We start from the raw sequence: 24750 nt of genomic DNA on the forward strand, positions 1-24750 counted from the left end.
AGACTATTTCATTTTTTGTTTGTCGTTTTATTGATGCTTTTTAAATGAAATATTTTTTTTAAAACAATTGTTTTATTTTGAACAGATCTTAATTATTTTTATAATAGTAAAAAATTTACCTACTGTTTTTTTTCCCTAAACAGGCTTCTTTTTTAAAATAATTGTGCAGTGGATTGATTTTGGACAAACTTTAAGTTTAAAGAAAAAAGTAAATTAAAAACCTGAAATTAAATATCTTATTTGTTTTTTTTGTTTTTTTTTGCGTGATAATTTTTTAAAAACATTTTAGCTGTTCAGATTTGTGTGTGTGTGTGCAGCAGCGAAAATATGATTGATTTAGATCCAGTATTGAGCATCTAAAACAGCATCTGGATGTATTTAGTGACTTTTTTTATACCAAATTTGTTACACTCTTTTAAAAATATTTATTTCACATGAGTTTAGCTGAGATTTTTTTTTTCAACCAAATAAACTAAACTCTCTCTACTAGTCTGCTCTCATGCCAGTGCCAGTGTCTGCCACTCAAGATCATGACCTGAGCTACTGAGTTTAGGAAAGTGGATTAACAAGACAGTCATTAAGATTTAGTGATCTCTGCCTCTGCGCAGTGACATCACAATCCGTACTCTGTCCATATACTGAGAATGCTTTGAATGTGTTGGGTACAGTACGATTGTGTTTTTAGAATCATTTGCTCCTACTGTTCATGGCTGAAATGGTTTAAAATAATGTAAAAAAACATACAGAAAATACACTTTAAAATGCATTTTAAATCAAACTGAAATACCATTGTACTTTTGTATTATAAGTGAATTTTTATAATGTTAAATATAATATTAGTATTATTGAGGTATGTATGGTTTATATATTAATAATTTGAATTAGTTTTTATTAGTGGTGGGCATAGATTATTTTTTTTAATCTAGATTAATCTCACTGTAATCTTGGAATTAATCTAGATTAAAATGGCTCATTTGAATTCTGCCAAAGGCATTCAGAATATGTGTGCTACCCAAATAAAATAATGACTAAAAGTAAGTCTTTTAGAATGGGGTTCTCAAGACAGGTGGTGCATTAGACCAGGGGCTCATCTCCTGTATCCAAAATGCATTACAAAGTGCTTGAGAAAGCTGTAAACGAATTGCACAAGGCACAATCCGTGTGCAGTGTGTATGCATTTCGTATTTTTTTTATGCACCCATGTTAACGGATTCCAGCATTCACGCGGTTCCGGTCCGTCAGTGCGTTCCAGTAGCGGTGCGTCTGCAGCAGTGCAGCGATCGCTCACGTACCGAGTAGTGGACTGCAAACGCGTCCTGTGTGAAAGTACAATGAGGATGAGTCCATGCTGCTTCTGCACCACATACGTAACGCACACGGACTGCATACGCACTGCAGACGGAGTATGTGTGAAACAGGCGTGCGTCTTGTCGAGGTTTCCATTGGGAAGCTTCTTAAAAAAATAAATAATAATTCCCTGAAGCAAACCCAGCGGCTTCAGCTGCATCCATGTTAGCACGTCACGTTTGATGTGGTAATTTCACAGTAAGCATACACACAGGTGTGAAGACTCGTTCTCGCCCCCTACAGTGCAATTCGGTTAGGCATACATCCGTGCTAAAATATCAAGGTGAAAGTCATCATAGCTCGCCTAATATAGACCCAGCTCTCAACATAACTTTGAGAATAGATTAACGGCGATATATTTTTTTATCGCCCGATAAGAGTCTCCCGTTAACGCAGCACGTTAACGCCGATAACGGCCCACCAATAGTTTTTATATTTATATTTATTTTATAATTTAATTGTTTTTGTCCTTTTATTAGTGTTTTTATAGATCTGTAGTTTTTATTAATTTTTCAGTTTATTTTTTATTCCATCAAGTTCAATGAAATGAAAATGCAAAATGTATCCTTGACAACCAGCTGAAATAAAATGTTTTAGTGTTTTTAGTTTTTTATTTCAGTTAACATTCATCTCAAATAGTGATTTATTTTTTATTATAACATTATTATAAATGTTATAGTTACTATTAGGCTATAACCCTGCTCCAGAGTAATTAGATACAAATATGGCTCAGGTGATTGGCTCAAAACTAATTTTATTTAGATCTGAGTGAGCATGAACACAGATTGCACAACTCCTGCTGCAAACCAATGAAATGATTTTTAGACCTCCTTGGTAATGTTTCCAAATTTTTTAATTTCTGTGAAGTAACCTTCACATTGTTCACACAACACCCAGGAACATGTATTAAGAAAGTAAACAGGTCCAATTTTGATTTTGATTTCATGCTTTTAGACAATACCATATTTCAGATTTTCTTCATTTACTAATCTAGCTAATGCAACTCCAGACTCTCAGCATGCAGACACAGAAAATGTGGAATATGCAGTTCATAAATCTCCCTCTTTCTCCCTCTTTCCCTTAGCGACAGCACTCCCCTCATATCTTGTCTTCTTTAGCGTCACAGGAGCATGGCGAAGGAGCGTCCTTGTGCCCTACGCTCGAGCTCAAGCTGAGAGAGAGAGAGAAAGGGAGGGGAGAGAAAGAGAGGGAGGGGAGATGCAGCATCAGTCAGCTGCAGTAGGCAGAGGACAGCGGCAGCAGTAGCAGCAGTTGCTGCCGTTCTCTATTGTTCAGCCAGAACGTTCTTCTTTCCTTTCCAGCCAACCAGAGGAGCAGAAGCCAAGGAGGTCCGCTACATGCGCCTTTCCTTCGGGGAACACTAACTGAAGAGGCACACAAACACTTTCAGTCTGTACGACTGAACTTCTTTCTCTGCTCTCGTTGGGGTTTCTCTTCCTCCTGACCGAGTGGATTTTACGCAACTCAGGGGAGCCATGGGACTTGGGGTTAGGGGTGAAAGGACAGCGTTCCTGTGTTTATGGAGGTTATTTTTACTACTCTGTGGAATCTGGACCGCTTACACCCAAACGTCAGAAGATGGGAAGTCGCTGTACTTCTGGGAGACAGGTATACGGCTATTTCCATAAGTACCTTGATGAATGTGAGTGGGATGTGAAGGTTCCAAACTGGCTGTTTGCACAAAGTTGCATTGCAATTGTTTTATTATCTGGGGTAAGAAAAAGGACAACTAAAGGTCTTCGGTCTCACTTCAAAACGGCTCTGCGTAGAGTGTTTGAATTATTTCCCATCATCCGAATTTCTGATTCTCAAAGTCTGTACAGTTGAGAAACATGTCCCCATTTTAGCACAGTCATTTTGCCAGCCTGATTGTTCGATTTCTTGTGCTAGATAACAGCCGTATCATTATTATAATGAAATCTGACACTATACAATAATGGAAGGAGCTCTGAGTTACAAAGTACTGGAAGTTATTTGACTTTTGATTGCAAATTTGGCCATGTTTCACAGTCTCCTCTTCTGTGCATCTGTGCATAGTATAAAAAATATATATATTATACTGTGAAATTGTTATAAATATATAATATTATAAGTGTTTGTTATATATTAAATTTTGATATTGTGTTTTTTAATTACAAGGTAATGAAGCCTAATTTTAGGATCATTATATTTTTACATTTTGATATGTCATGACAGTAATGTACCTCATCTCCAAATTCTATATTTCTCCAAATATATATATACAGTCATTGCCAAAAATATCGGCACCCTTGGTAAATATGATTAAAAAAGGCTGTGAAAATTCATCTGCATTGTTAATCCTTTAGATTTTTTTATTAAAAATATTCACAAAAATGCATCCTTTCATTGGATAATAAGAATTTAAAATGGAGGGGAAATATCATTATGAAATGAATGTTTTTTCTCAAATACTCATTGGACACAATTATTGGCACCCCTAGAAATTCTTATGTGTAAAATATCTCTGAAGTATATTCCTATTCATATTCACAATTTTGAGCACTCCAGCATGATTATAAACATGAAATCATCCAGCTCTGGCTTCCTGTTTCACAGAAATATAAAGAGGATGGAAAACAAAGCCAAAATTCCCTTAATCATCCATCACAACGTGAAAAACCAAAGAATGTGCAGCAAAAGATAATTGAGCTTCACAAATTGGTGAAGTGGCTTTAAGAAAAGAGCTAGAGCAGTGAAAATTCCCATTTCCACCATCAGGGCAATAATTAAGAATTTCCAACCAACAGAAAATGTTACAAAACTGCCTGGAAGAGGACGTGTGTCTATTTCGTCCTAATGTGTGGTGAGAAGGAGAGTTTGAGTAGCTAAAGACTCTGCAAGGGTCACAGCTGGAGAATTGCAGAAAATAGTTGAGTCTCGGGTTCGGAAAACCTTTAAAAAAATTGTCAAACAGAACCTACATCAACACATGTTGTTTGGGAGGGTTTACAATAAAAATTCTCCTAGCTCATTCAAAAACAAACTAAAGCATATTCAGTTATCAGCCATGACTGGAACTTTAAATTGGACTGGCTTCTATGATCAGATGAAACTAAAAAAATTGCTTTTTAGCAGCAAATACTCAAGATGGGTTTGGTGAACACAGAGAAAAAAAAGTACCCCATGTGTACAATGAAATATACTGCTGTATTTTTGATGTTGTGGGCCTATTTTTCTGCTGGAGGTCCTGGACATCTTGTTTAGATACATGGCATCATGGATTCTATCAAATACTAACAGATAAAAATCAGTATGTGACTGACTCTGTTAGAAATCTTATAATGGGCCATGTTTGGATCTTCCAACCATACAATAACCCAAACACATACCTCAAAAAACAACACAGAAATGGGTCACTGAGCTCAAAACCAAGCTCCTGCTATAGCCATTCCAGTCCTCTGACCTGAACCCTACGGAAAATGAGAGAAGTGAACTGAAGAGGAGAAGCTGGGAATCTAAAGGGTCTGGAGTGATTCTGGATGAAGGAATGGTCTCTGATCTCTTGTCAGTTGTTCTCTCACCTCATCAGGCATTATAGGAGAAAATTTAGACCTGTTAAACTGGCAAATGGAGGTTTCAAAAATCATTGAATAAAAGGGTGCCATTAATTGTGGCCAATGTGTATTAGAGAAAAACATTTATTTCATAATGATATTTCCCCCCATTTTAAATTCTTAATATCCAATGAAAGGATACATTTTTGTGAATTTCTTAAAGAAAAGACCAAAAGGATTAACAATGCAGATGAATTTTCACAGCCTTCTTTGTTCATATTTACCAAGGGTGCCAATATTTTTGAACATGCCTGTGTATATATATATATATATATATATATATATATATATATATATATATATATATATATATATATATATATAGATTCAGTACAACATATACATTAATAACGAACAATTTTATAATTTAAATAGTATGGTTTTTTTTTTGTAGTATAGTAATCAGAATCTTTGAATTTCCTGATTAAAAAATTCTTATTATTGTAATGCAAGAAAATAAATTCTGTAATAAAATAATGAAAATCATTCTATTGTGAATAATTAATGCATGAATAAATAAACTCTTAATTCAGTAAAATGAATACATTCTTGATTTATAATTTTATCATTTTTAGTACATTTAATCTGGATCAGTGATTTTTTTGGATCGAAAAGTTATCTTGTGAATGTAATCTAGAAATGTTTATGCTATCATTACTATATGTACAATGCATTCAAATCAAAGCTTTATTTGCAAACCTGTATCTATTCACTGAAGTTCTAAAAGTGCAGTTTGGACTCTTCTATTGGCCAAAGCCATGCCCTGAGTCAACGTGCATTTGTCACTGTGTTAGTGAATTTTTAAAGCGGATGTAAGTGCGTAAGGAGATTAAAGGAGCTGCTTGGATTTATACTTTGAAAACGTCCCTGGGACATGCATGCAAAGAAGCGGTGTGCGGGAGGCGAACTTAACCTACATATCTCTCTCTCTTGTAGGTCACAGTAATTACAGATCATTGGCTCATTTCATTGAAAAACATCTGGTTGAAATGCGGAGAGTCTATCTTGGATGGGCAGATGCTTGATAGTGTGCAGTTTGACTGCGATATCGCTCGGGTGCGATAATGTTATTGTGCTTTCTAGAGCGCTCAAGGAGAGGGAAATTTAGTTTTGAGGTATGATGTACTGTATGCATAATGAATCTGACCGTAGAAGAGCTGGGGCTTCAACCTGTGGGAAATTGGCTCACATTTCTGCTGTTTATTGGCTTCACAGAAGAGCAATAAATCTGCTGTCTAGGGCTGATATCCTCCCATGATGGAGATGTTCAAATAACAGGCCAGGAAACACAAGTGCTGTAGAAGAGAATAAACCAGCGTTCCTTGAAATGATGGTTAAAACCAACAAGCTTTTCATTAAGTGATTCTTAATGGCTGTGTTTTTCTTGTTGCAATCGATAGAGCTGGCATACTTGGTGCTTTTTTTTTCTAATAAGCAGGCTGGATTAAATGGCACACTTGTCCCTGTACATTTCCCTCCCTGTTTGCTGTCTGAACGTGGGTTTGATGTTCAAATATCCCTGGAGAAGACCGGAGCAATTTTGTCCATATCTCCCCATGCCTCAGCCTCCAATTGGAAGCACTCTTTCTTTTCTTATTTTATCAATATACAGTCTTGTGTTGACCCTCACCGCTCCACATCTCTGCCCTGGCTCCCATGTGTCTCAAACCCAGCTAATATTGACTCAAGAAGGATTCTTAAGTAATGAGGGTATTTACAGGCCAAAATTGACTACGTGGGTTACTGTAACCTTGATTTGTAATCTTGATTAAATAGTGAGTAGCATCAGAAATTAAGAGGAATAATTTGACAGAGAGATTATTAAGAGTCCAGCAGAGGCTGTCCATTACAATGATTTTACATAGGCAAGGAGAGTTTTTAGGCATGAAGCAAAGTGGATAAACCACTTCACCTGCATACCATTAAAACAATAATAGATACATTTATCTATATAAATTAATAGTAAAATAAAAACAGAATATATAAAATAAAACAATAGAGAAAAACAGAATTTTGATAGAGGCATAGTCTGCATTTTGTTAGTACATGTGTATTTTTTTACTTCATTAATATTAATATCTTAGGTATGACATACAAAATAAGAAATAGTATAGATAATTGTTTTTTATTTCTGTTGTAATAAAAAAAATTATATTCAATCAATCAATCAATCAATCAATCAGTAATTGCTGAACTATATCTTACCAAGATGGTGGCTCAGTGGACTGACTTTCCTTAAAAGGTGAATTGACTGAATTACATACCATCAGCTTTCCTTTGCTTTCTGTTTCACATTCCAAAAGTATATTGTTCACTATAACTATATGAAGGAATAGTCCTCCAAAAATGAAACTTGTGTCATCACTTACTCACACTCATGTTGTTTTAAATCCATATGTATTTTTAATTCACAAAAGACACATATTTTCAAGAACATTGGTAACTGAACAGCATCAGAGCTCAATAATTCCATTGTATTGATATATATCTTACCTATCAAATATCTTTTTGCTTTACAATAGAAAGAAAGTCGCATGAGGGTGAGTTAGTGATGACACGCTGATGCCACTGAAGATTTGTGTACTCTTTCTGTTAGAGAAACAGCGCTTCCCTTTACATGCTGAAGGCATCACTCGGAGCTGTTCCCATGTGATTCAGTGAGATCCAATGTGGACTTTAGGACACGGTTTACGTGGCCAAGGATAGAGACCATAATAGTGGGTTCTGCTTATGTTATGCTGGTTTCATAATGAATCAATGAGTGTAATTTCCATGTTCTATGAGTAATATCTCAGCCATATTATTATGAAATGATCAATATGCTCTTATGGAGGTAATGTTTTCATTTTGCAGGTTCAGCTATAATACCTTTCTTATCAAGCTGAAAAGACTATATCTTCCAGTTTATTTTGGTTTAGTGCTGATCTAGCTGACTTTTTTAGTGATACTGGTTGACCAAAGAAGCCTTTGTTGTGAAATCAGTATTATTATTATTTTTTTTCGTATTTATGATATGATTATTGAGTTTTCTTTATAGATCTTTGGAGATTCATTAATTTGTTGTTGTTGTTACCTTCCGGGATCTTCAGAGGAGTGTATTGGGTTCTGGATTTTTAAAGAATCAATTCATAGATTTATTTATTTTTTCCTCAGAGAAGTATATTGAAAGGTTCCTAATGGATGTTTTTACTTTGCCATAAAACAACCATTTTTGGTTTCAGTGAAAAGTACTTAAAAGAATAATTTTTTCATAGTGTGAGGAACATTTTAATGACCTTAAAAAATCTTTCTACTATAAAGATCCTTTTGTGCATTTGAAAGGTTCCATGGATGTTAAAGGTTATTCATGGAACCATATATATGCCAATAGAGAAACTTTATTTTTTAAGATAAAACCTTTATTTTTTCAGAGTGTGGAACTCTGGACAAACCTTTTTGTCCACATAAACCCAAATGTGTAATCTTGAAATTAAGCCACATGCTAAACATCCTGCACCTGCCTAAATTACATTATCTTTTTTCTCTCATGTTTAAAATGGATTGCATTATGAGCCGAGCCCAAACAACAAGCCCAAAGATTTCTGTCATTGCAACCCTTCTAGAGCGCACTGTGAAATAACCTTCCAAACGTATGGCTCTGTCGACAAGTGGTTTAGTTAAAATCTCCAAACATAAGTTTTTTGGTTGTTGTTATATTGTGACGTAACTGTGACGTCTACTCAAAATTTGTCTATATATATTATCTTGTATTGGATCATGCTTGTTTATAACACAGTGAGAACTATTGGCAGTACTCGCAACCAATAGGAACAGTTAATACAGACTGTACTCTTGTGTGTGGCCCTCGCCTCAGCAGGGTTTATCCACTCTTAGAGCAGAGATTACCCAGATTACGTGGGATTCGCCTCTTGTCTCCTGATCACACAATCCCCAAGGTACAAAGATGTGCTGTCAGATCCACTCACACTTTACACCACATTACCTACTATAATAAGGCTTGTTAATGAAGCGAGAGCATTCAGGTTGCCTTCGCTCCGCCCAATAAACACACATACACACACAACTGAACATGCAGGATTTGTGTGTTCCCAAAATGTAATTTTTCACATTTATTTATAAATAGCGAATATAATATTCAACTCAGTTTAGTATTTTTATTCAGTTTAGTTCAATAAGAGCGTAAACATTGGAAACTCTATTCAACTAAAAGGAGCTCTACAGAAGATAGTAGTCATTATTTAGATTTACATTTGTATGCATTTAGCAGACACTTTTACAGTGCATTCAGGCTATAAATTATTTTATTTTTTTAATCAGTGTGTGTTCCCTGGGATTTGAACCCACAACCTTTTGCACTGCTAATGCAATGCTCTACCACTGAGCCATAGGAACATTCAACTGCAAGCAGGGGCCTGTTTCATAAAACAAGTTTTCCAAATAAGCCCGGCTTATTAAAGTTAGTCTGACTTATTTTGAACCAAATCAACTGAAAATACGTCAGATTAAACTAAAATAAACCTGGCTTATTTGGTAAACTTGTTTTATGAAACAGGCCCCAGATCTACGGAAGTAAATAATTGTCATTATTCAGCTCGAGTCAGGTGATTCAATTTAGCTGAATAAGTGTTCTAAAACCCATCAATTCTGAAACAAATTTGATTCAGCTGTAAAGCAACTTTACAGAAGACAGTGTCATTATTCAGCTCAATTTAGTTCAGGTTTTGTTCTCATCCAATAGTGTGAGTACAGTCAATTCGATAATATTACTGAAGTGTTTTTTAAACTCCCAAAATACTTTGAAGTTTGTGGAGTTCAAACTAAGGGCACGGGATCAGAGGCCACTTATAGTCCAAATAATTGCTATTTTAAGAGGTCCTGGAGCTGTTTGAAGATCCCTTGTCTTAAAATAAGAGGCTTTATTTAAAGTGGAGTGTAAGGATAAGCTCTGTGTAAAAGACCAAAATTTTATTTCAAGAAAATTTAATGGAGCAAAAAATGTAGGTGACTTAATTGTCACCCTCTTTCCAAGAAGCAGATAAGGAAATGTGCCGGGTAAATTTCTGAACTCATTTCAGGGAATGCATTTTAATGTCACCCCATGTGACCCTGATTTTCATATGGACCTACCGGCAAACAAACCCCACGACTATAATTGGTTGAAAACTACTCAAGAATCCTGGCAAAGGGCTTTAAATTTAGGACACGCATACAAACGAGGCCGGTTTCCTCTGAATACATTATTCTCATGGAACGTTAAATGGCATTTTAACAGTTTGGAAAATGCATTTCCCTTGTGTGATTGATTTTTATTTCTGCTTATTTTGAAGCAGCTAAATTTGGCTCTAATTTAAGAAAGCTGCAGTCCTAATTGTACTGCGCATTAAGAGTGTGAACATCCCAGAAGCAGTCTGATCGTGCTCATATTCACTAAATGGAGCGCATCCTATTCTCTGCACGCTCTAACCACTGAATTATACCACACATTCCTTTGGGATGAAATGTGACCTGGGTTGCATGTTCTTAAGTGCTGCAGAGGTACTATGTGTTTAAAGCTAAAGCATTTTCAAGATGTTTATTACATAATTTCCACATGCTGTCACATGTTACTTTCTTATTCGGATGCCAGTAGTTTCTCACAGGGAGTAAGGAGTACGATTCTGTGATATTTGTGGAAGTCTCACAAAACTAAGCTCTTTGTGTCCAGGTGATGATACTGTACTTTCAATATAGTACAATGGTTAAATGAAGACATCAACTCTATGGAGTGTAGTCAAGGCCAATTTTATTATCTAATTTTTGGGGGATTTTTAGCTCTCTGTATATTTACCTGATACAGCTAAAAAAATATTTCTGAAAATGAAATTTCTTTTAACTTATAAGAAGTATATTAGTTTTTGCTTTTGATTTTTTTTTAACTCTGTAACATATCCTTGCTGAATAAAAGTATTGAAATATTAATTTCCTTATAAAGATTAAAAGATAGTATATTGTTGCAAAATGATTTCTTTTATTTTTCATTTTTGTATTCTTTTGTAAATTATTTTAAAATATATAAATACAACATTTAAAAAAATCCACTTATAAATGACTCAAAAAATGCTCTTGATGTTTTTTATTATTTAATGTAATTATTTATTGAATTGTATTAGTATTGTTTTCATTAATTTAATATGCAAAAATTTATATTTTCTCAGAAGCCATTTACGAGCAATTAGAAATATGAAAGCAATATTCACTCTTTTCTTTCTTTAAATGTCAGACGAGGATTGCATTTGAGTTTAGAATTTTTAATGCTCCCATATTATCAGAAGGTAGTGATGTGGTCTTTAGGAAGCTTAATGGCAAATAGAGAGCATGTTACAGTTATTGTAATATTCATGATACTGCTTGCATTTATTAAAATATATTGTCATGGATGTGTATTGCATATTTTAGATTGTTCAGCCCAAATTCCAGTATTAAAAACAGCATTTCTAAAACCCATTTCTGACCCTAGTATAGTGTAAGATGCAGTTTTTCGAGGAATATTGTGTTTTAATGTCTTTATTTAGTTAAAGAAAGTAAAAGATTATGTTTGTTGCATTATAGTGAAGGCATACAGTTGTTGCATTATAATATTACATAACCAGTTCTTTTTGTCTCAAAGGATCAGTAAATGTGTTGCAGCATAATAGTTTCTTTTAAGAAATCTGCTTTTTATGAAATAGGTCGCCCTTTACAGATGTGTATGTGTGGTCTCGGTCCTGCTGGGAAATGGTATTTGTTTAATCTAAATGGCAGGGCTTACACTAAGACCAAGGCATCTCTTATATGGTTGTGTTGTGTGGATTAAAGATTATTCTAGATCCATAAAGTTTATTTAGTATGGCATAAGAGGATTAGTCCTTTACACCATGTTCCACAATGTCTTACTGCCAGACCACATACTGTATGATTATGACTTTACAAAGCATCTTGCATTTGAAAAAAAGATTTTTTCCTCCATAAAGCTTTATCAATTTTCAAATATCTAGTAAGCTGCCTACATAGGGAGTATTTTCGTAGTTAACTAAAACTAAAACCATTAAAACATTTTTGTTACTTCGGGAAAAAAGTTAACCGAAATAAAATATTAAAAATATATATTTTCTTTCAGGTAGTTAAAGTAATTTTTTTTTTTTACTTGTACTAAAACAACTAAAATTTATATGAAATTATAATAAAATCTGTATAGATTTATTAAAAACATAAATAAACTGAATACAATTTTAACTAACATTTAAAATAAAAACAAAATATAATTTAAAAAAATATTTAAACTATAATAGTATCTTAATTATATTAAAATAAAGACTATTCAGTTAAAATATTCAATGTTTTAATTATTAATTAAATACAGAAGGATATCTAAAGGAATCAGATCAATATAAATAAAAATGCCATATTTTACACACTATTTATGTGCTGTGATTTTTATGCTTATTAGATTATTTTGCTGTTAACTTACGTTTAAGCATTTAAGAAATGCTTTTATCCAAAGAGTAAACAATATTCATAATGCGCCATATCAGATTGTATAAATATTTAGCAACTCATATAACCCCAAATTTTATAGAAATCAAATATGAGTAAATTCTGTTGTGCGCTTCATGTGATGAATGATATTTGTATGCCTATGTAGAGTATTTCAATTGCTGTCTGAGAAGGCAGTTCATTAGGTTTTATAATAGAGCCGGATTACCTGCATATACATAGATTTTTTTTAAGGCTGAACCGAACGACCTCAAATCTTTTCAAGTGTCTTCTCAGCAAGAGGATGAAAATACTTAATACTCTGACAATACCGACTGAAAGAGGTCAGCTAACTTCACATGCACCCTGCTTTGGATGCTTTCTGAACTCTCCAGAGCCGAATGAAAGAGACCGCCTGTGTTCACCCAGAGAAAACCAGCCCTGAGCACCTCAACAATGTACACTCAAGAGCTCTTCTTTCATCTTCGTGAAGCAACAGCTTTTCAGAGAATTGATTGAAATGGACTCCGTTTGTAAGTGCAGTGACATTTAGTTGGCCAATGTAGTCATTGTTCCTGTGGATAATTGAGCAAAGGAAGCATAAGAAAAAAAAAAAAAAGAAACTGTAAGGGCATAATTTAAAAAAAAAATGTACAGGTGATGAACAGGTGATTTACCTGTATTATCAATTTTACTCTGCATTGCATTTTTTTTTATTGTTTGTAAAATTAATGGCAGAAAATTTACAGTACATTTTCCAATGAGAGTACAATGAAGAATTAATTAAAATATTAATTGAAATCATCGTCTTCTGAATTTAGAGTTAGGTAAGGGTCTGGACGATTAGGTTACATTGTTCAAGGAGCTTGTTGTATTGGTTTGATGTGATTTCACATAACCTGCACCCAGCAACACTTCAATAAGCACATTCACCAGAACTTTCCCCGTCAAACTCAATGAGTAAAGCCTCTCACTACAGATAATCATGTTTGACAGACTTCTGGATCTGAGGGCTGCAGGCTGGTCAGCTCATTTCCTGCACCTCTCTCAACTTTTCTAGTCTTTGGTGTTCAGTATCAAACCTGAGTTCGAGAGGTTACTCATTCATAGCTTGGGAGGCTTGGTGAGTTTAGGTTTTTAGGTTTCATTTAAAAGACACAACTCTAGTCCTACAGTAAGAGTTTAGAGCTAGAAAATTGAAGAATAAAGATACACTAATGTTCAAGAGTGTGGTATATTTTTTACATTTTTTTGAAAGAAGTATCTTATCCTCACCAAGGATGTATTGATGTAGTAATCAGAAAATACAGTAAAAACAGTAATCTTGTGAAATATTATTATTATTTAAAATAACTATTCTATTTAAATAGTACTAAAAAGTGCTATTTATTTTTCTGATGTAAAGTTGAATTTTTTGCATCATCACTCCGGTCTTCAGGGTCGCATGGTCCTTCAGAAATCATTCTAATATGTTGATTTGCTGCTCAAGAAACATTTCTGATTATTATCGATGTTGAAAACAGTTGTGCTGCTTCATATTTTTGTTGAAACCATGATGCATCTTTTTCAAGATTCTTTGACTAGTAGAAAGTTCAAAAGAACAGCATTTGCTTGAAATCCTTTGTAACATTATACATGTTTTTACTGTAACTTTTAATCAATTTAATTAATCCTAGCCGAATACAACTTTTTATGAGCTTAGTTTGAAACATTGTTGAGTGAACCTCATATGAGATTCTAAAAACCTTATCCAAACGTCTCCATTTAATCTCCTGGCTGTGTATGACAGAAAAATCACTGAGATCTGTTAAAAATATTCTATGTATTTCTTTCTCCCCCTTCCAGTTTTGTACCATTGTGTAAAACTTAATTAGTGCAGTAATTTAGTTCTGTACTCTTATGTGGGTGTTGTTTGTAGTGCCAGTTCTCACTGTGCCAGCACCTCCACATTTACACCCCGGCACTGACGCCTTCAGATCTCTTCTAAAGGCACAGCGGGCGTGAGCTTTAGCTCTGTCGCACCTCCTGTTATAGTTCACTTCATTTACAGACACAATGCCAATACTGATGTCTTCCATCTTCTCTAATTACTCAACTTCATTACTGAGTACCTGCCTCCCTGTGTCAGAACGACATGTTTTCAGCTCCACGTGCGTCAGTGGAGTGTGCTGACACTGTGCTGATGAGCTATTGATATTTTCGAGAGCAGTGGGCTGAGGGCTACTATCTCTGTGACTCATATACCGGTAGGTGGGCATCTGCTTCATATTCTAGATTCCAAGAATGAAAATTCTGTCATTATTTACTCACTCATTATGTCATTCCAAACCCATATGCTGTAATTTCTTTCCTTGGATCATAAAAGAAGAATTTTCATGTGTCTCGTTTACAGACAACAACAGTTGTTGTGATTTGGTGCCTAACGCTCCAACAAGGGCTACAAAACAACATTAAAGGAGTAGTTCACTTCTAGAATGAAAATTTCCTGATTATTTACTCACCCCCATATCATCCAAGATGTTCATGTCTTTCTTCAGTCACAAAGAAAGGAAGGTTTTTGAGGAAAACATTCCATGATTTTTCTCTATATAGTGAACTTTAATGGTGGCCAACTGGTTGAAGGTCCACATTGCAGTTTCAATGCAGCTTCAAAGGAATAAGGGTCTTATCTAGCAAAACGATCGGTCATTTTCTAAGAAAAATATATATATTTTTAATACTTTTTAACCCAAAATGAACATCTTGGATGTCATAGGGCATTAGTAAATAAAGTAAATTATCAGGAAATTTTCATTCTGGAAGTGAACTACTGCTTTAAAGAATCTTAAAAGTAGTCCATACATCTTGTGCACTATATTTTAGGTTTGTTTCACATTTTTGTGAGAATTTGTATTCAGACTTTTATTTTGGACAGGTTTAAGGTCAGAGAAATTTTGAAACCATTTTTCTCAGTAAATATATTTAAGGAGCTATGTTGACATGAAATTTTCACCAGTTGTCGGTAACAACCCAAGTAATCCATCCATACAAAGAAAACAAAACAAATATGTTCAGAAATGTAGTTCTGTGTAATAAAGTGGAATGAAAGTGTTGAATACATAAAGAAAGGGAGGTGCAAAAAGGCATGGAAAGCCAAGACACCAGTTGAAATCTATCTGTAATTAGAAAGCAATCCTGCCCCTTGTCAGTGGAAATTAATATTAGCCGGTTCAGTCTCAACTGATGGCCTATAAAAAGGTGTCTCATGACCAACGTGTCACACAAGAAACATTTCATGATGGGTAAAAGCAAAGAGCTCTCTCAAGACCTTCGCAACCTTATTGTTGCAAAACATACTGATTGGTTACAGAAGGTAATTGGCATTGGTTACAGAAGGATTTCTGTACTTCTGAACTTTCCAGTGAGCACTGTTGGGGCCATACTCATATTTAAGTGTATTTGTCATCATATACTGTTGATCTTGTTACTTTGCCATGTCACTGTCCCTCACATCCCACCATATTATTTCTTCTTCATGAATTTCTCCTCCGTCAGAATATGATTGCATGCGCCGGGCGGCGTTCCACTGTGTTGCCTACGCGCTCCTCTCCCACTCAGTTCATGTCGAGATCTCTGTGCAGTCGGGCTCTGATGAAGACTGTTTTTTGCAGCGAGGGGATTGGATTACATCGCTGTCACAGCTGTCAGTCATGGCACGAGCCTCCTGTGCCATGCTGACAACCGCAGCCATAGCAACCACGCCGTGACGACGGTGTTATATTAGGCATAGCATCGTTTTGAGCTTCTTTCTTCTGGTACTCTGCATCTGCTTCCTTTAAATGTGTTTCTACAGTGGTTCCTGACACCAGCTTCTGTTAAACTGAGCGTGTTACACAGTTTCCTTATGTGGAGGAAGCACTTTGTTATTAGGGGTGGGCGGTGTGACTAAAATCCTGTGTGAGTCATTTTAGATCACTGTAACTGTATATATCATCAGAATGTTTTATTTTTTATTGTGAAATTACAAATCATTCCAGTGCAGAGTGTTTGGTGCTATAGCAACAGGAAGTTCATGAGTTTGATGTCCTTATGCATGAACTAATTAAATGTATCAGTTGAATACAATGTAAGCATGAAAATTAAAATAAAATGTTATTCAAATTCGATCATTTCCCCGTTGTAGATGCAAAAGATATGATTAAATAAATGAAAAAATAAATAGCTTCACATTATGAAACACTTGAGTTGAAAAGACTGAAAACACTTCAGTCATAATTGAGATTTCTGAATTATATTGAATTATGCTTGTAACTAATACACTGAATAACTAATACACTGAAAATTATATATATATATATATATATATATATATATATATATATATATATATATATATAATATAATATAATATAATTTTTTAATTCTATAAAACAGAATAATTAAATTAATTTGTATGATTTTTCTATATATATATATATATATATATATATATATATATATATATATGTACAGAAAAAACAGTAATATTGTGAAATATAGTTTTCTATTTGAATATACTTTAAGAAAATAATTTATTCCTGTAATGCAAAGCTGAATTTTCAGCATCATTACTCCAGTCTTCAGTGTCAGCTGTCTAATATATTTGATGAATAAAAGGTTAAAAAGAACTGCATTTATTCAAAATAAAATAAAAAATTCTAATAATATATATTCTAATAATATATTTTCTTTACTATCACTTTTTATCAATTTAACACATCCTTGCTGAATAAAAGTATTGATTTTATTTAAAAAAAAAAGAAAGAAAAAAAATTACAGACCCCAAATTTCTGACCAGTAGTGTATATTGTTATTACAAAATATTTATATTTTAAAAACATAACTTTTTTTATTTTTTTTTATTTTTTACTTTTTATTCATCAAAGTATCCTAAAAAAGTATCACGCTCTGAAAAAATATTAAGCAGCAGAACAACTTTGATAATGAATCATCATATTAGAACAATTTCTAAAGGATCATGTGATAATGATCCTAAAATTCAGCTTTGCATCACAGAAATAAATGATAATTTAAAGTAAAATAAATTTAAAAACAATTATTTTAAATTATAATAATATATCACAATATTACATTTTTTTCTGTAGTTTTGATCAAATAAATGCAGGCTTGATGAGCAGAAGAGACTTCTTTCAAAAACATTAAAAATAGCAATGTTTCCAAACTTTTGGTCTGTACTGTATATATATATATATATATATATATATATATATATATATATATAGTAATTAATGAAACAATATTTGAGTGCATTTAACAAGAAATTAACTTTTGTTGCAAAAATACTCAACTGTTTCTATCAAATTTACTAGTAATTGCGTAGTAAAATGTATTAAAGCTATTATAAATAGCCAAAGTAATGTCAACAATAAATTTTAATTACTTTTTTTTTGTTGTGACCATTACTGTATATTGTATATTACTGTGCACATTATATATAGAAATAAAAAGGAAAATGTTTGTAATCGCTTCAATCAAAATGCATCTTCAATGGCTTTTTTTCTGACTTCATTTAGGCCATAAGATCTCATTGCTAAATAGCTTTGGCTCCATTTGAACTGGCTCCATGTAACACACACTTTTTGCAATCCAATACATTCTGAACAGACTATATCTATGTCTTGCCCAATTTTTCTCGTCAAAAGTTTTATATTGTCTTGACGTGGTAAAACTTTGGCTATTTTCACACATGTGACAAATGAACAGCTAAGGTTATAGGAGTATTAAGGTTATAGAGAAATCTACCAGCTGACAAATTTCTAGCATCATACTGTACAGTATACATACACTGTCAAAACCGCCCATCCGTACAGCCCTAGTGTATCCTGACATGATCTCTTGTTAAACTGAACCTGTTACAGTTTCCATACATGGAGGAAGCACATTGTTATGCTGAAAACAATGTGGCTGGTGTCTCCGTTCTCTCCATTTCTTCCCTGACAATATGCTATAGCTCATGCAGGAAACAGCATGGCTCTAGGTATGTTTTTTTTAATGCGTAGAGTATTTGCAGTAGTGGAGCCACGTGCCTGACTGTGAGTCTGTGTGCTTGTGCTGTATGTAGGTCAGTCCGATCTCTCGCTATCCTTCTGATAAAGCCAGCAGTCTTGCACGGCATCACTATCTCTGCTAGCTGGTGTAACTAGTGTGAAAAAGGCTACAGATGGAATCTTGCATTAGCTAGTGACAGTTTTTGAAAGATTTATATGATTAATGCATTGAATGTGGCATCATGTGACTGCCGTGAAGTGTGTGGGTGTGTATTGCCATGGCTCAGAGAACCGAGGCAGCTGGTATTTACATGAGCACAGATTGGCCAGTAGATAGCATGCCGAGGGATGAGACAGAAGTGAGTTTTTCAGTCCTCCCATTCAGCTTGCTGTGAGACCACCATCTCAAGTGCAGAAAAGTTTGTCCTGCAAAGTTTTTTGGGAGTATAAGGCAGATTGGAAGTGTTTATTGGCCGATAACTATAAATGTAATGCCAACAGTGGTACAATATGTGTAATATATATAGAATACTGCTGCTGCTGCTGCTACTAATTGTGTTTTATTTGTTTATTTATTTATTTATTAAACTAAATTAAATACATTAATATTCAAAAGTTTGGGGCAAAAAAAAAATGATAATACTTTTTTTCAGAAAAGATGCATTAAATTAGTTAAAAATGACAGTGAAGACATTTATAATGTAACAAAAAAATCATTATATAAATACTGTTCTAGAAATGCTTTTCACAAAAATATGAAGCAGCACAACTGATTGCAACTTTGATAACAAGAAATGTTTCTTGAGAAACACAGCATGTTAGAATGATTTCTGAAGGATCATTTGTCATAAAATAATAAATCTTTGGAACAATATAATATATATTTTTTTATATAAATATGTATATTTATAGGCTATAGAACAACCCTGCAATCCCACAGAGGTTAAGCTATTTGGAAAATGTATATTTATATTTAATGAAAACACTTTATAGTATTTATTATAGTGAAAAATATGTAAGCAACGTCTTAAATAATTTATAATTAAATGCATGCAATTATTATATTGCATTTCTGTGCAAGTATGAGAAACCTTTCTGAGAACAATGTTAGCATATTCATTGGTGCAATTACAAAATTTACAAATCTTATGAGCAAATTTTGAACCACATTTCTCACAATGCAACTTGATTTTTGAATCCAAATCAGACCTGACCAAAGGAATAAAAAAAAGCTTCATGTTTTTTCAATTCCCCTCATTTTGACTAGAGGATGCGTCAGTGTCTGATCCGGAGAAAACATGCTCTTTGGAACGGGGCGGTGGTTGAGTTCTTTTGATGCGCTTCCTGCTGGGGTGGTCTTTGAACACAGCTCTTTGGATTTGTGTCTGCTGACCCGTCAGAGCCGAGGCCGACATACACCCACCCGTCTCGCTTTAGAGATAAACTCCACAAACTGTGTCTGAGCGATTCCAGAGACAGAACAGATGAGCTCCATCTTCTGTTGCAGATAAACTGTCCTGGTGATCACAAATACTCCATAATCATCTGCAGGACCTTCAGGCTTAAAACAGGACGACATGTTTCAAATTCACTGTCTTATACAGAGAATTATATGGAATTATTCTCCTTTATTACTGTTGCTTTGTCCAGCAAGAAATAGCACTCTCACGCTGCACATCATGCTCTCATGCAGTGAAAAATAAATCACGGAGCAAAGAGAAAACTGACAACATGCCGACAGACAAGACAGGGCAGGTTACTTTTGGTATGAAGTAAAGTCTAAGCTGTCAAATTTTGTAAAGTTCAAATAATAAATGCCATTTTGTGGCTCTTAAATGTGACATCACAGATCGCTGTAGCGCCTCAGCTTATGTCTCACAATTCTGAATTTACAACACAGAATTATTGCTTTATATCATGCAATTTTGACTTTATAACTTGTTATTTTGAGTTTATATTTTGCATTTCTGAGAAGCAAAAAAAAAAATCACAATTGTAAACTTGTAATAGTGAGGGAAAAAGTCAGAATTAAGATAAAAAGTCACAACTATCTTTTTATTTTTGTTCAGTGGCGGAAATGGACTTCCATAATTTATACTCGAGTCTACCTTGTTATTTATTTTATAACTCAAGAAACTTCATGACATTTTCAGACATGTTTCATGAAGTGTCAGTGTTGTCTAAGATGTTTCAGTTCAAAAATTCTCAGGAGAAATAAAAATACACTTACAAAAACCACGGTTCCACAAGAGGGTTTTCACTGTGATGCCACAGAAGAACCATTTTTGGTTCCCCAAAGATCCCCTCAGTGAACAGTCCTTAAAAGAGGGATTTTTTGTTAGAGAAATTAACATTGTAACAATCTAAGGAGTCTTTTTCCACTATAAAGAGCCGTTTGTGGCTGTTCCTGTGGCTCAGTGGTAGAGCATTGTGTTTATAGTGCAAAAAGTCATGGGTTCAATTCCCAGGGAACACACATACTGATAAAAAGAAAAAATTAATATCCTGAATGAACTGTAAGTCGCTTATCCAAAGCGTCTGATAAATGTAATGTATAAATGTTCTTCACAGAACCATTGATTCAAATACAGGATTGGAGACTTTTGCTTAAGATCTTAATGTGATATTTCAGCCAAATTCAATCAAATCTTTTTCAAATGATCTGTTCCAATATTAACATTACTATTAGCTGTATGCTTATAAACATTAAGATCATAAGCAAAAGTCTCCAATTTCTGTCTTTGAGAAGCAATTGAGATATTAGTTTCATTTATGAGAAGGTGGAGAGCATTGTAGAGGAAAATGTTATTGCTCAGAAGACTTAAGTGATTAATTTTGCATTTAGACACATGAAACATTTCTTGAGATAATTCTAGGCATTTATACACGAATCAGACAATTTTTGAGTATTTTATACATTTAGACCTAAATAAGACAATTATTGAGGTAATTCTAGCCATTTAGCCATGAATCAGACAATTATTGAGATCATTTGGTTTTGGGAGAATATGATGAGAAGTATTACACTTCTGATTGTGATCTTTGACTTTTGATTTCAGGGTCCAAGCAAAATTTGTGACCTCTGCTTTTAAAAGTGTAGCTATCATGAGACTTATTCAGGACAGTGACTCAACACGAGTTTTCATGAAGAGATTTGTGCTTTACCTGATTTGTGTCCTAACCATCACAGAGCCCCTCCTATCCCGATTACAGCTCTAATCCCAACCGGGCGGATTCAGCAAACACTCATTCAACCTTTAAGCGCGATTAAATGGGAAAAATGTCGGAGAAATCCAGATGTTGGGATGGCTGTAGAGGATGTGAGGTGTGTGTTTGTTGAGATAAATTCCTGCTTTTCCACCGCTGTGCTTTATTGATTGCCTCTTTCTCTCTGCCCGCTCGATGTGTTGGGTCAGATTACATCGTTTGATCACCGGCGGCTCGCAGCGTCTGAGCCCAGAATGTTTATGAGGCTCTTGGATTGAATTTAATCTGCGGGAAGTATCACAATCCTGTTGGTCTATTTTAGGGCTCCATTTAGATGATTTAAATTCGTCCGAAAGTGTATTGGGAACTGAGAATCAATTCTTATTTAGAACCAGTATCACTTTTAGATATAAAAAGAGGAATTTTATGTTACAACGAATCTGTCAAAAAGCCTCATTAAATAGTTTGTTGTGTTTTATAGTTACTTACTGAGTCAATATTTCTGTAAACTGGTAACTTTTACTGTGTTTGTGAGGTTTTTTATGAAATGAAGTTGTTCATATAACAATGTGTATTAGTAAAAATACACTACCAATAGTGGGTCAAGTGAGATTTAATTGTAATTTTTTTTAAAAGAAACAAATACTTTTATTCAGCAAGGATACATAAAATTGTTCAAAAGTGACAGGATAGATATTTATAATGTTACAAAAGATGTTTACTGCAAATAACTTGTTTTTGTATGTTCTATTCATCAAAGAAAACTGGAAAGCCTAAGAAAAAAAGAAAAGAAAAAAATTTCACAAAAACATAAAGCTGTAAATGATGATGCTGAAAATTCAGCTTTGCATTTTAAAATTCCAAATAGAAAACAGTAATTGAAAATTTTACTGTATTTTCGATCAAATAAATTCAGCCAAATGCATTCAGAGCATATTTTTCATTGTTTTGTCATATATTTGTTTAGAACCATACAGTATATCATTTGGAACAATTATTCTCGAAGCATAAATAGAATTGTTAATGGAATCATTAAGGAAATAAACAGAATCTGAACCAGATGATTCCTTATGATTTCCATCCCTAGTTCTGAGAGAATCCGCATTGGTTGGAAGTAGTTAAATTAGAGCCAAGCTAGAAGAGTAGAAAAAAATGAACTCAATTTAATCAGGCAGTCGTGTTTTTGAACCGCTTCATTTACTTCATTAAAATGGATCGGACTTCCCAGCACAAGATAGGAGCGCGAAAGCAAGGCATTCTCTGAAAGTCTGTATGATTATTTCCTCGGTTTGCTTGCCGAAGAGCTGCGTGTGCAGTATAGAGTGCCAAAAGAACTAGTAGTATTTTTCTTTTCATCATAATTATCTTCTGCTCATTTCCAGGCGTAAATAATTTACCAAACCAGTGATTCCATATGCAACAAGCTTGCCTGTTATCTGCGCAAACTGTGTCTTTATTTTCCTCACATGTGTTTGCCCGGGCTCGAGGAGAAGAGCAATCACAGGCCATAGGAAAATAAAGACAAGTGTGATCGTTCATCCTGCCCTCCTGCTACTAGAAAACGGCAGTGTTCATTGTGCCCCCGCCTGCTGTGATCACAGCCCAGTGGCCGTGTCATCTCAGAGGAGAGCCAGCCTCCAGGCGAGCTGCACACGTGTCTCTTTAAAGCTCAGGTTGTTTGATTTCAGGCTAGGATTTCTGAAGAAAATGTTAGTAGTGTTGTGGGTAATCGTCAGGGTGTTGCTATGTGGCCACTGAAGTGTTTTGAGTTGTTTTTAATGTGTTGCTATGCGATTGTTAGGGTGTTTTGATTATTAGGTGGTTGTTTTGTGGCCCAAGTAAAATTGCTCAAGTCTTTCCTTCAGATTTTATTTATTTATTTATTTTTGCCAGTTTTTTCTGATTTGCCCTTATAAAAAATAAGTCAGGAGTGGTTGAGGTTAAAAAAAATGCTTTGTTTACAGGTATATGTAATTTATTTTGTTTTATGTTTCCATTGACTCCATTGATGTTATTGAGTTATATTGAAATAAGTAAACAAACAAACAAAAAATTGCTAGCAACATTTATTTTATTTTACTTTTTATTTGAGGAGATTAAAAAAAACAGTTTTTGAAAGTAGTCTCCTCTGCTCACCAAGGCTACATTTATTTGATCAAAAATACATACAAATCTAAAATACATTAAAATAACTCTTTCCTATTCAAATATATTTAGGGCCGAGCACCGAAGGTGTGGCAACATATTAAAAAACATCAAGCATCAAGTGTTAAATCGACTGCCAGCATGCTATAAACATGCTAGCAACACTTAGCTAAGTGTAAAAGGTGTCATTTGATGCGATTAAAATTGTTCTTTTCTCTTTGGAGTGTTACAAGCTCTTGGTGCATAAAGAAGATCTGTAAAATTGCAAAGACTAAAGTCTCAAACCCAAAATGATATTCTTTATAAAATTTAAGACTCGTCCACGCCCCCCTAAAATACCTTGTTTAAACACGCCCCCACATGTCTACGTCACGATGTGGGAAGATTTCATAACTCCGCCCAAATGTTCACGCAAAGAAAGATGACTTAACCTTTTAATCTGGCTGTTGCTGCCGGCATGGCTGGACTGGCCATTGAGCATACCCGGTGGGGCGACGTGCTTTTTGGGCCGATATATCTCATACTCATACTTTTTTTTTTTTTTTTTTTTAAACGGCCCATAAAATTTGTACATCGGCGGCCCATTCGTTTTGTTTTGTTTTGTTTTGCTTAATTGGCGGCGCTGGGTTTGTGCCGGTGTAATACATTGGTCAAAGTCAGTGTTAGTTTTTTTTTCTGACAGACCAGCCCATGAAACACGTAGATCAGCGGCCCATTGGCTCTTTTCTTGATTGACACTGGGCTGGCCCAATCACAACTTTAAACGAGTGAGCGAGCGGCAGCAGTGTCAGTGTGTATCTGTAAAAAAGATGGAGAAGAAACGCAAGGAATGTGCAGATAAATAGCGTGAAAAAATAGAACCAGGCCCTTAAAGCAGACACTGTAAACTGTGTCAAAATATATGTTTTCTGACCTTCATCAGCTCCTGTGGCAGATGA

At 34.4% G+C, this 24750-nt stretch overlaps 1 protein-coding gene across 1 annotated transcript in view; it reads left to right on the forward strand.

Annotated features, from left to right (window-relative positions):
* The first annotated feature begins 2358 nt into the window (after nt 1-2358).
* The window catches only part of LOC132158880 (thrombospondin type-1 domain-containing protein 7A-like), a 132724-nt gene continuing 110332 nt past the window's right edge, over nt 2359-24750 (forward strand). Inside the window, exon 1 of the mRNA XM_059568492.1 lies at nt 2359-2976. Within this exon, the coding sequence (XP_059424475.1) occupies nt 2844-2976 (133 nt within the window). The 5' untranslated portion in view covers nt 2359-2843. The remainder of the gene's footprint in view (nt 2977-24750) is intronic.

This window comes from Carassius carassius, chromosome 15 (genome assembly GCF_963082965.1).
Source record: "Carassius carassius chromosome 15, fCarCar2.1, whole genome shotgun sequence".
Lineage (NCBI taxonomy): Eukaryota > Metazoa > Chordata > Actinopteri > Cypriniformes > Cyprinidae > Carassius > Carassius carassius.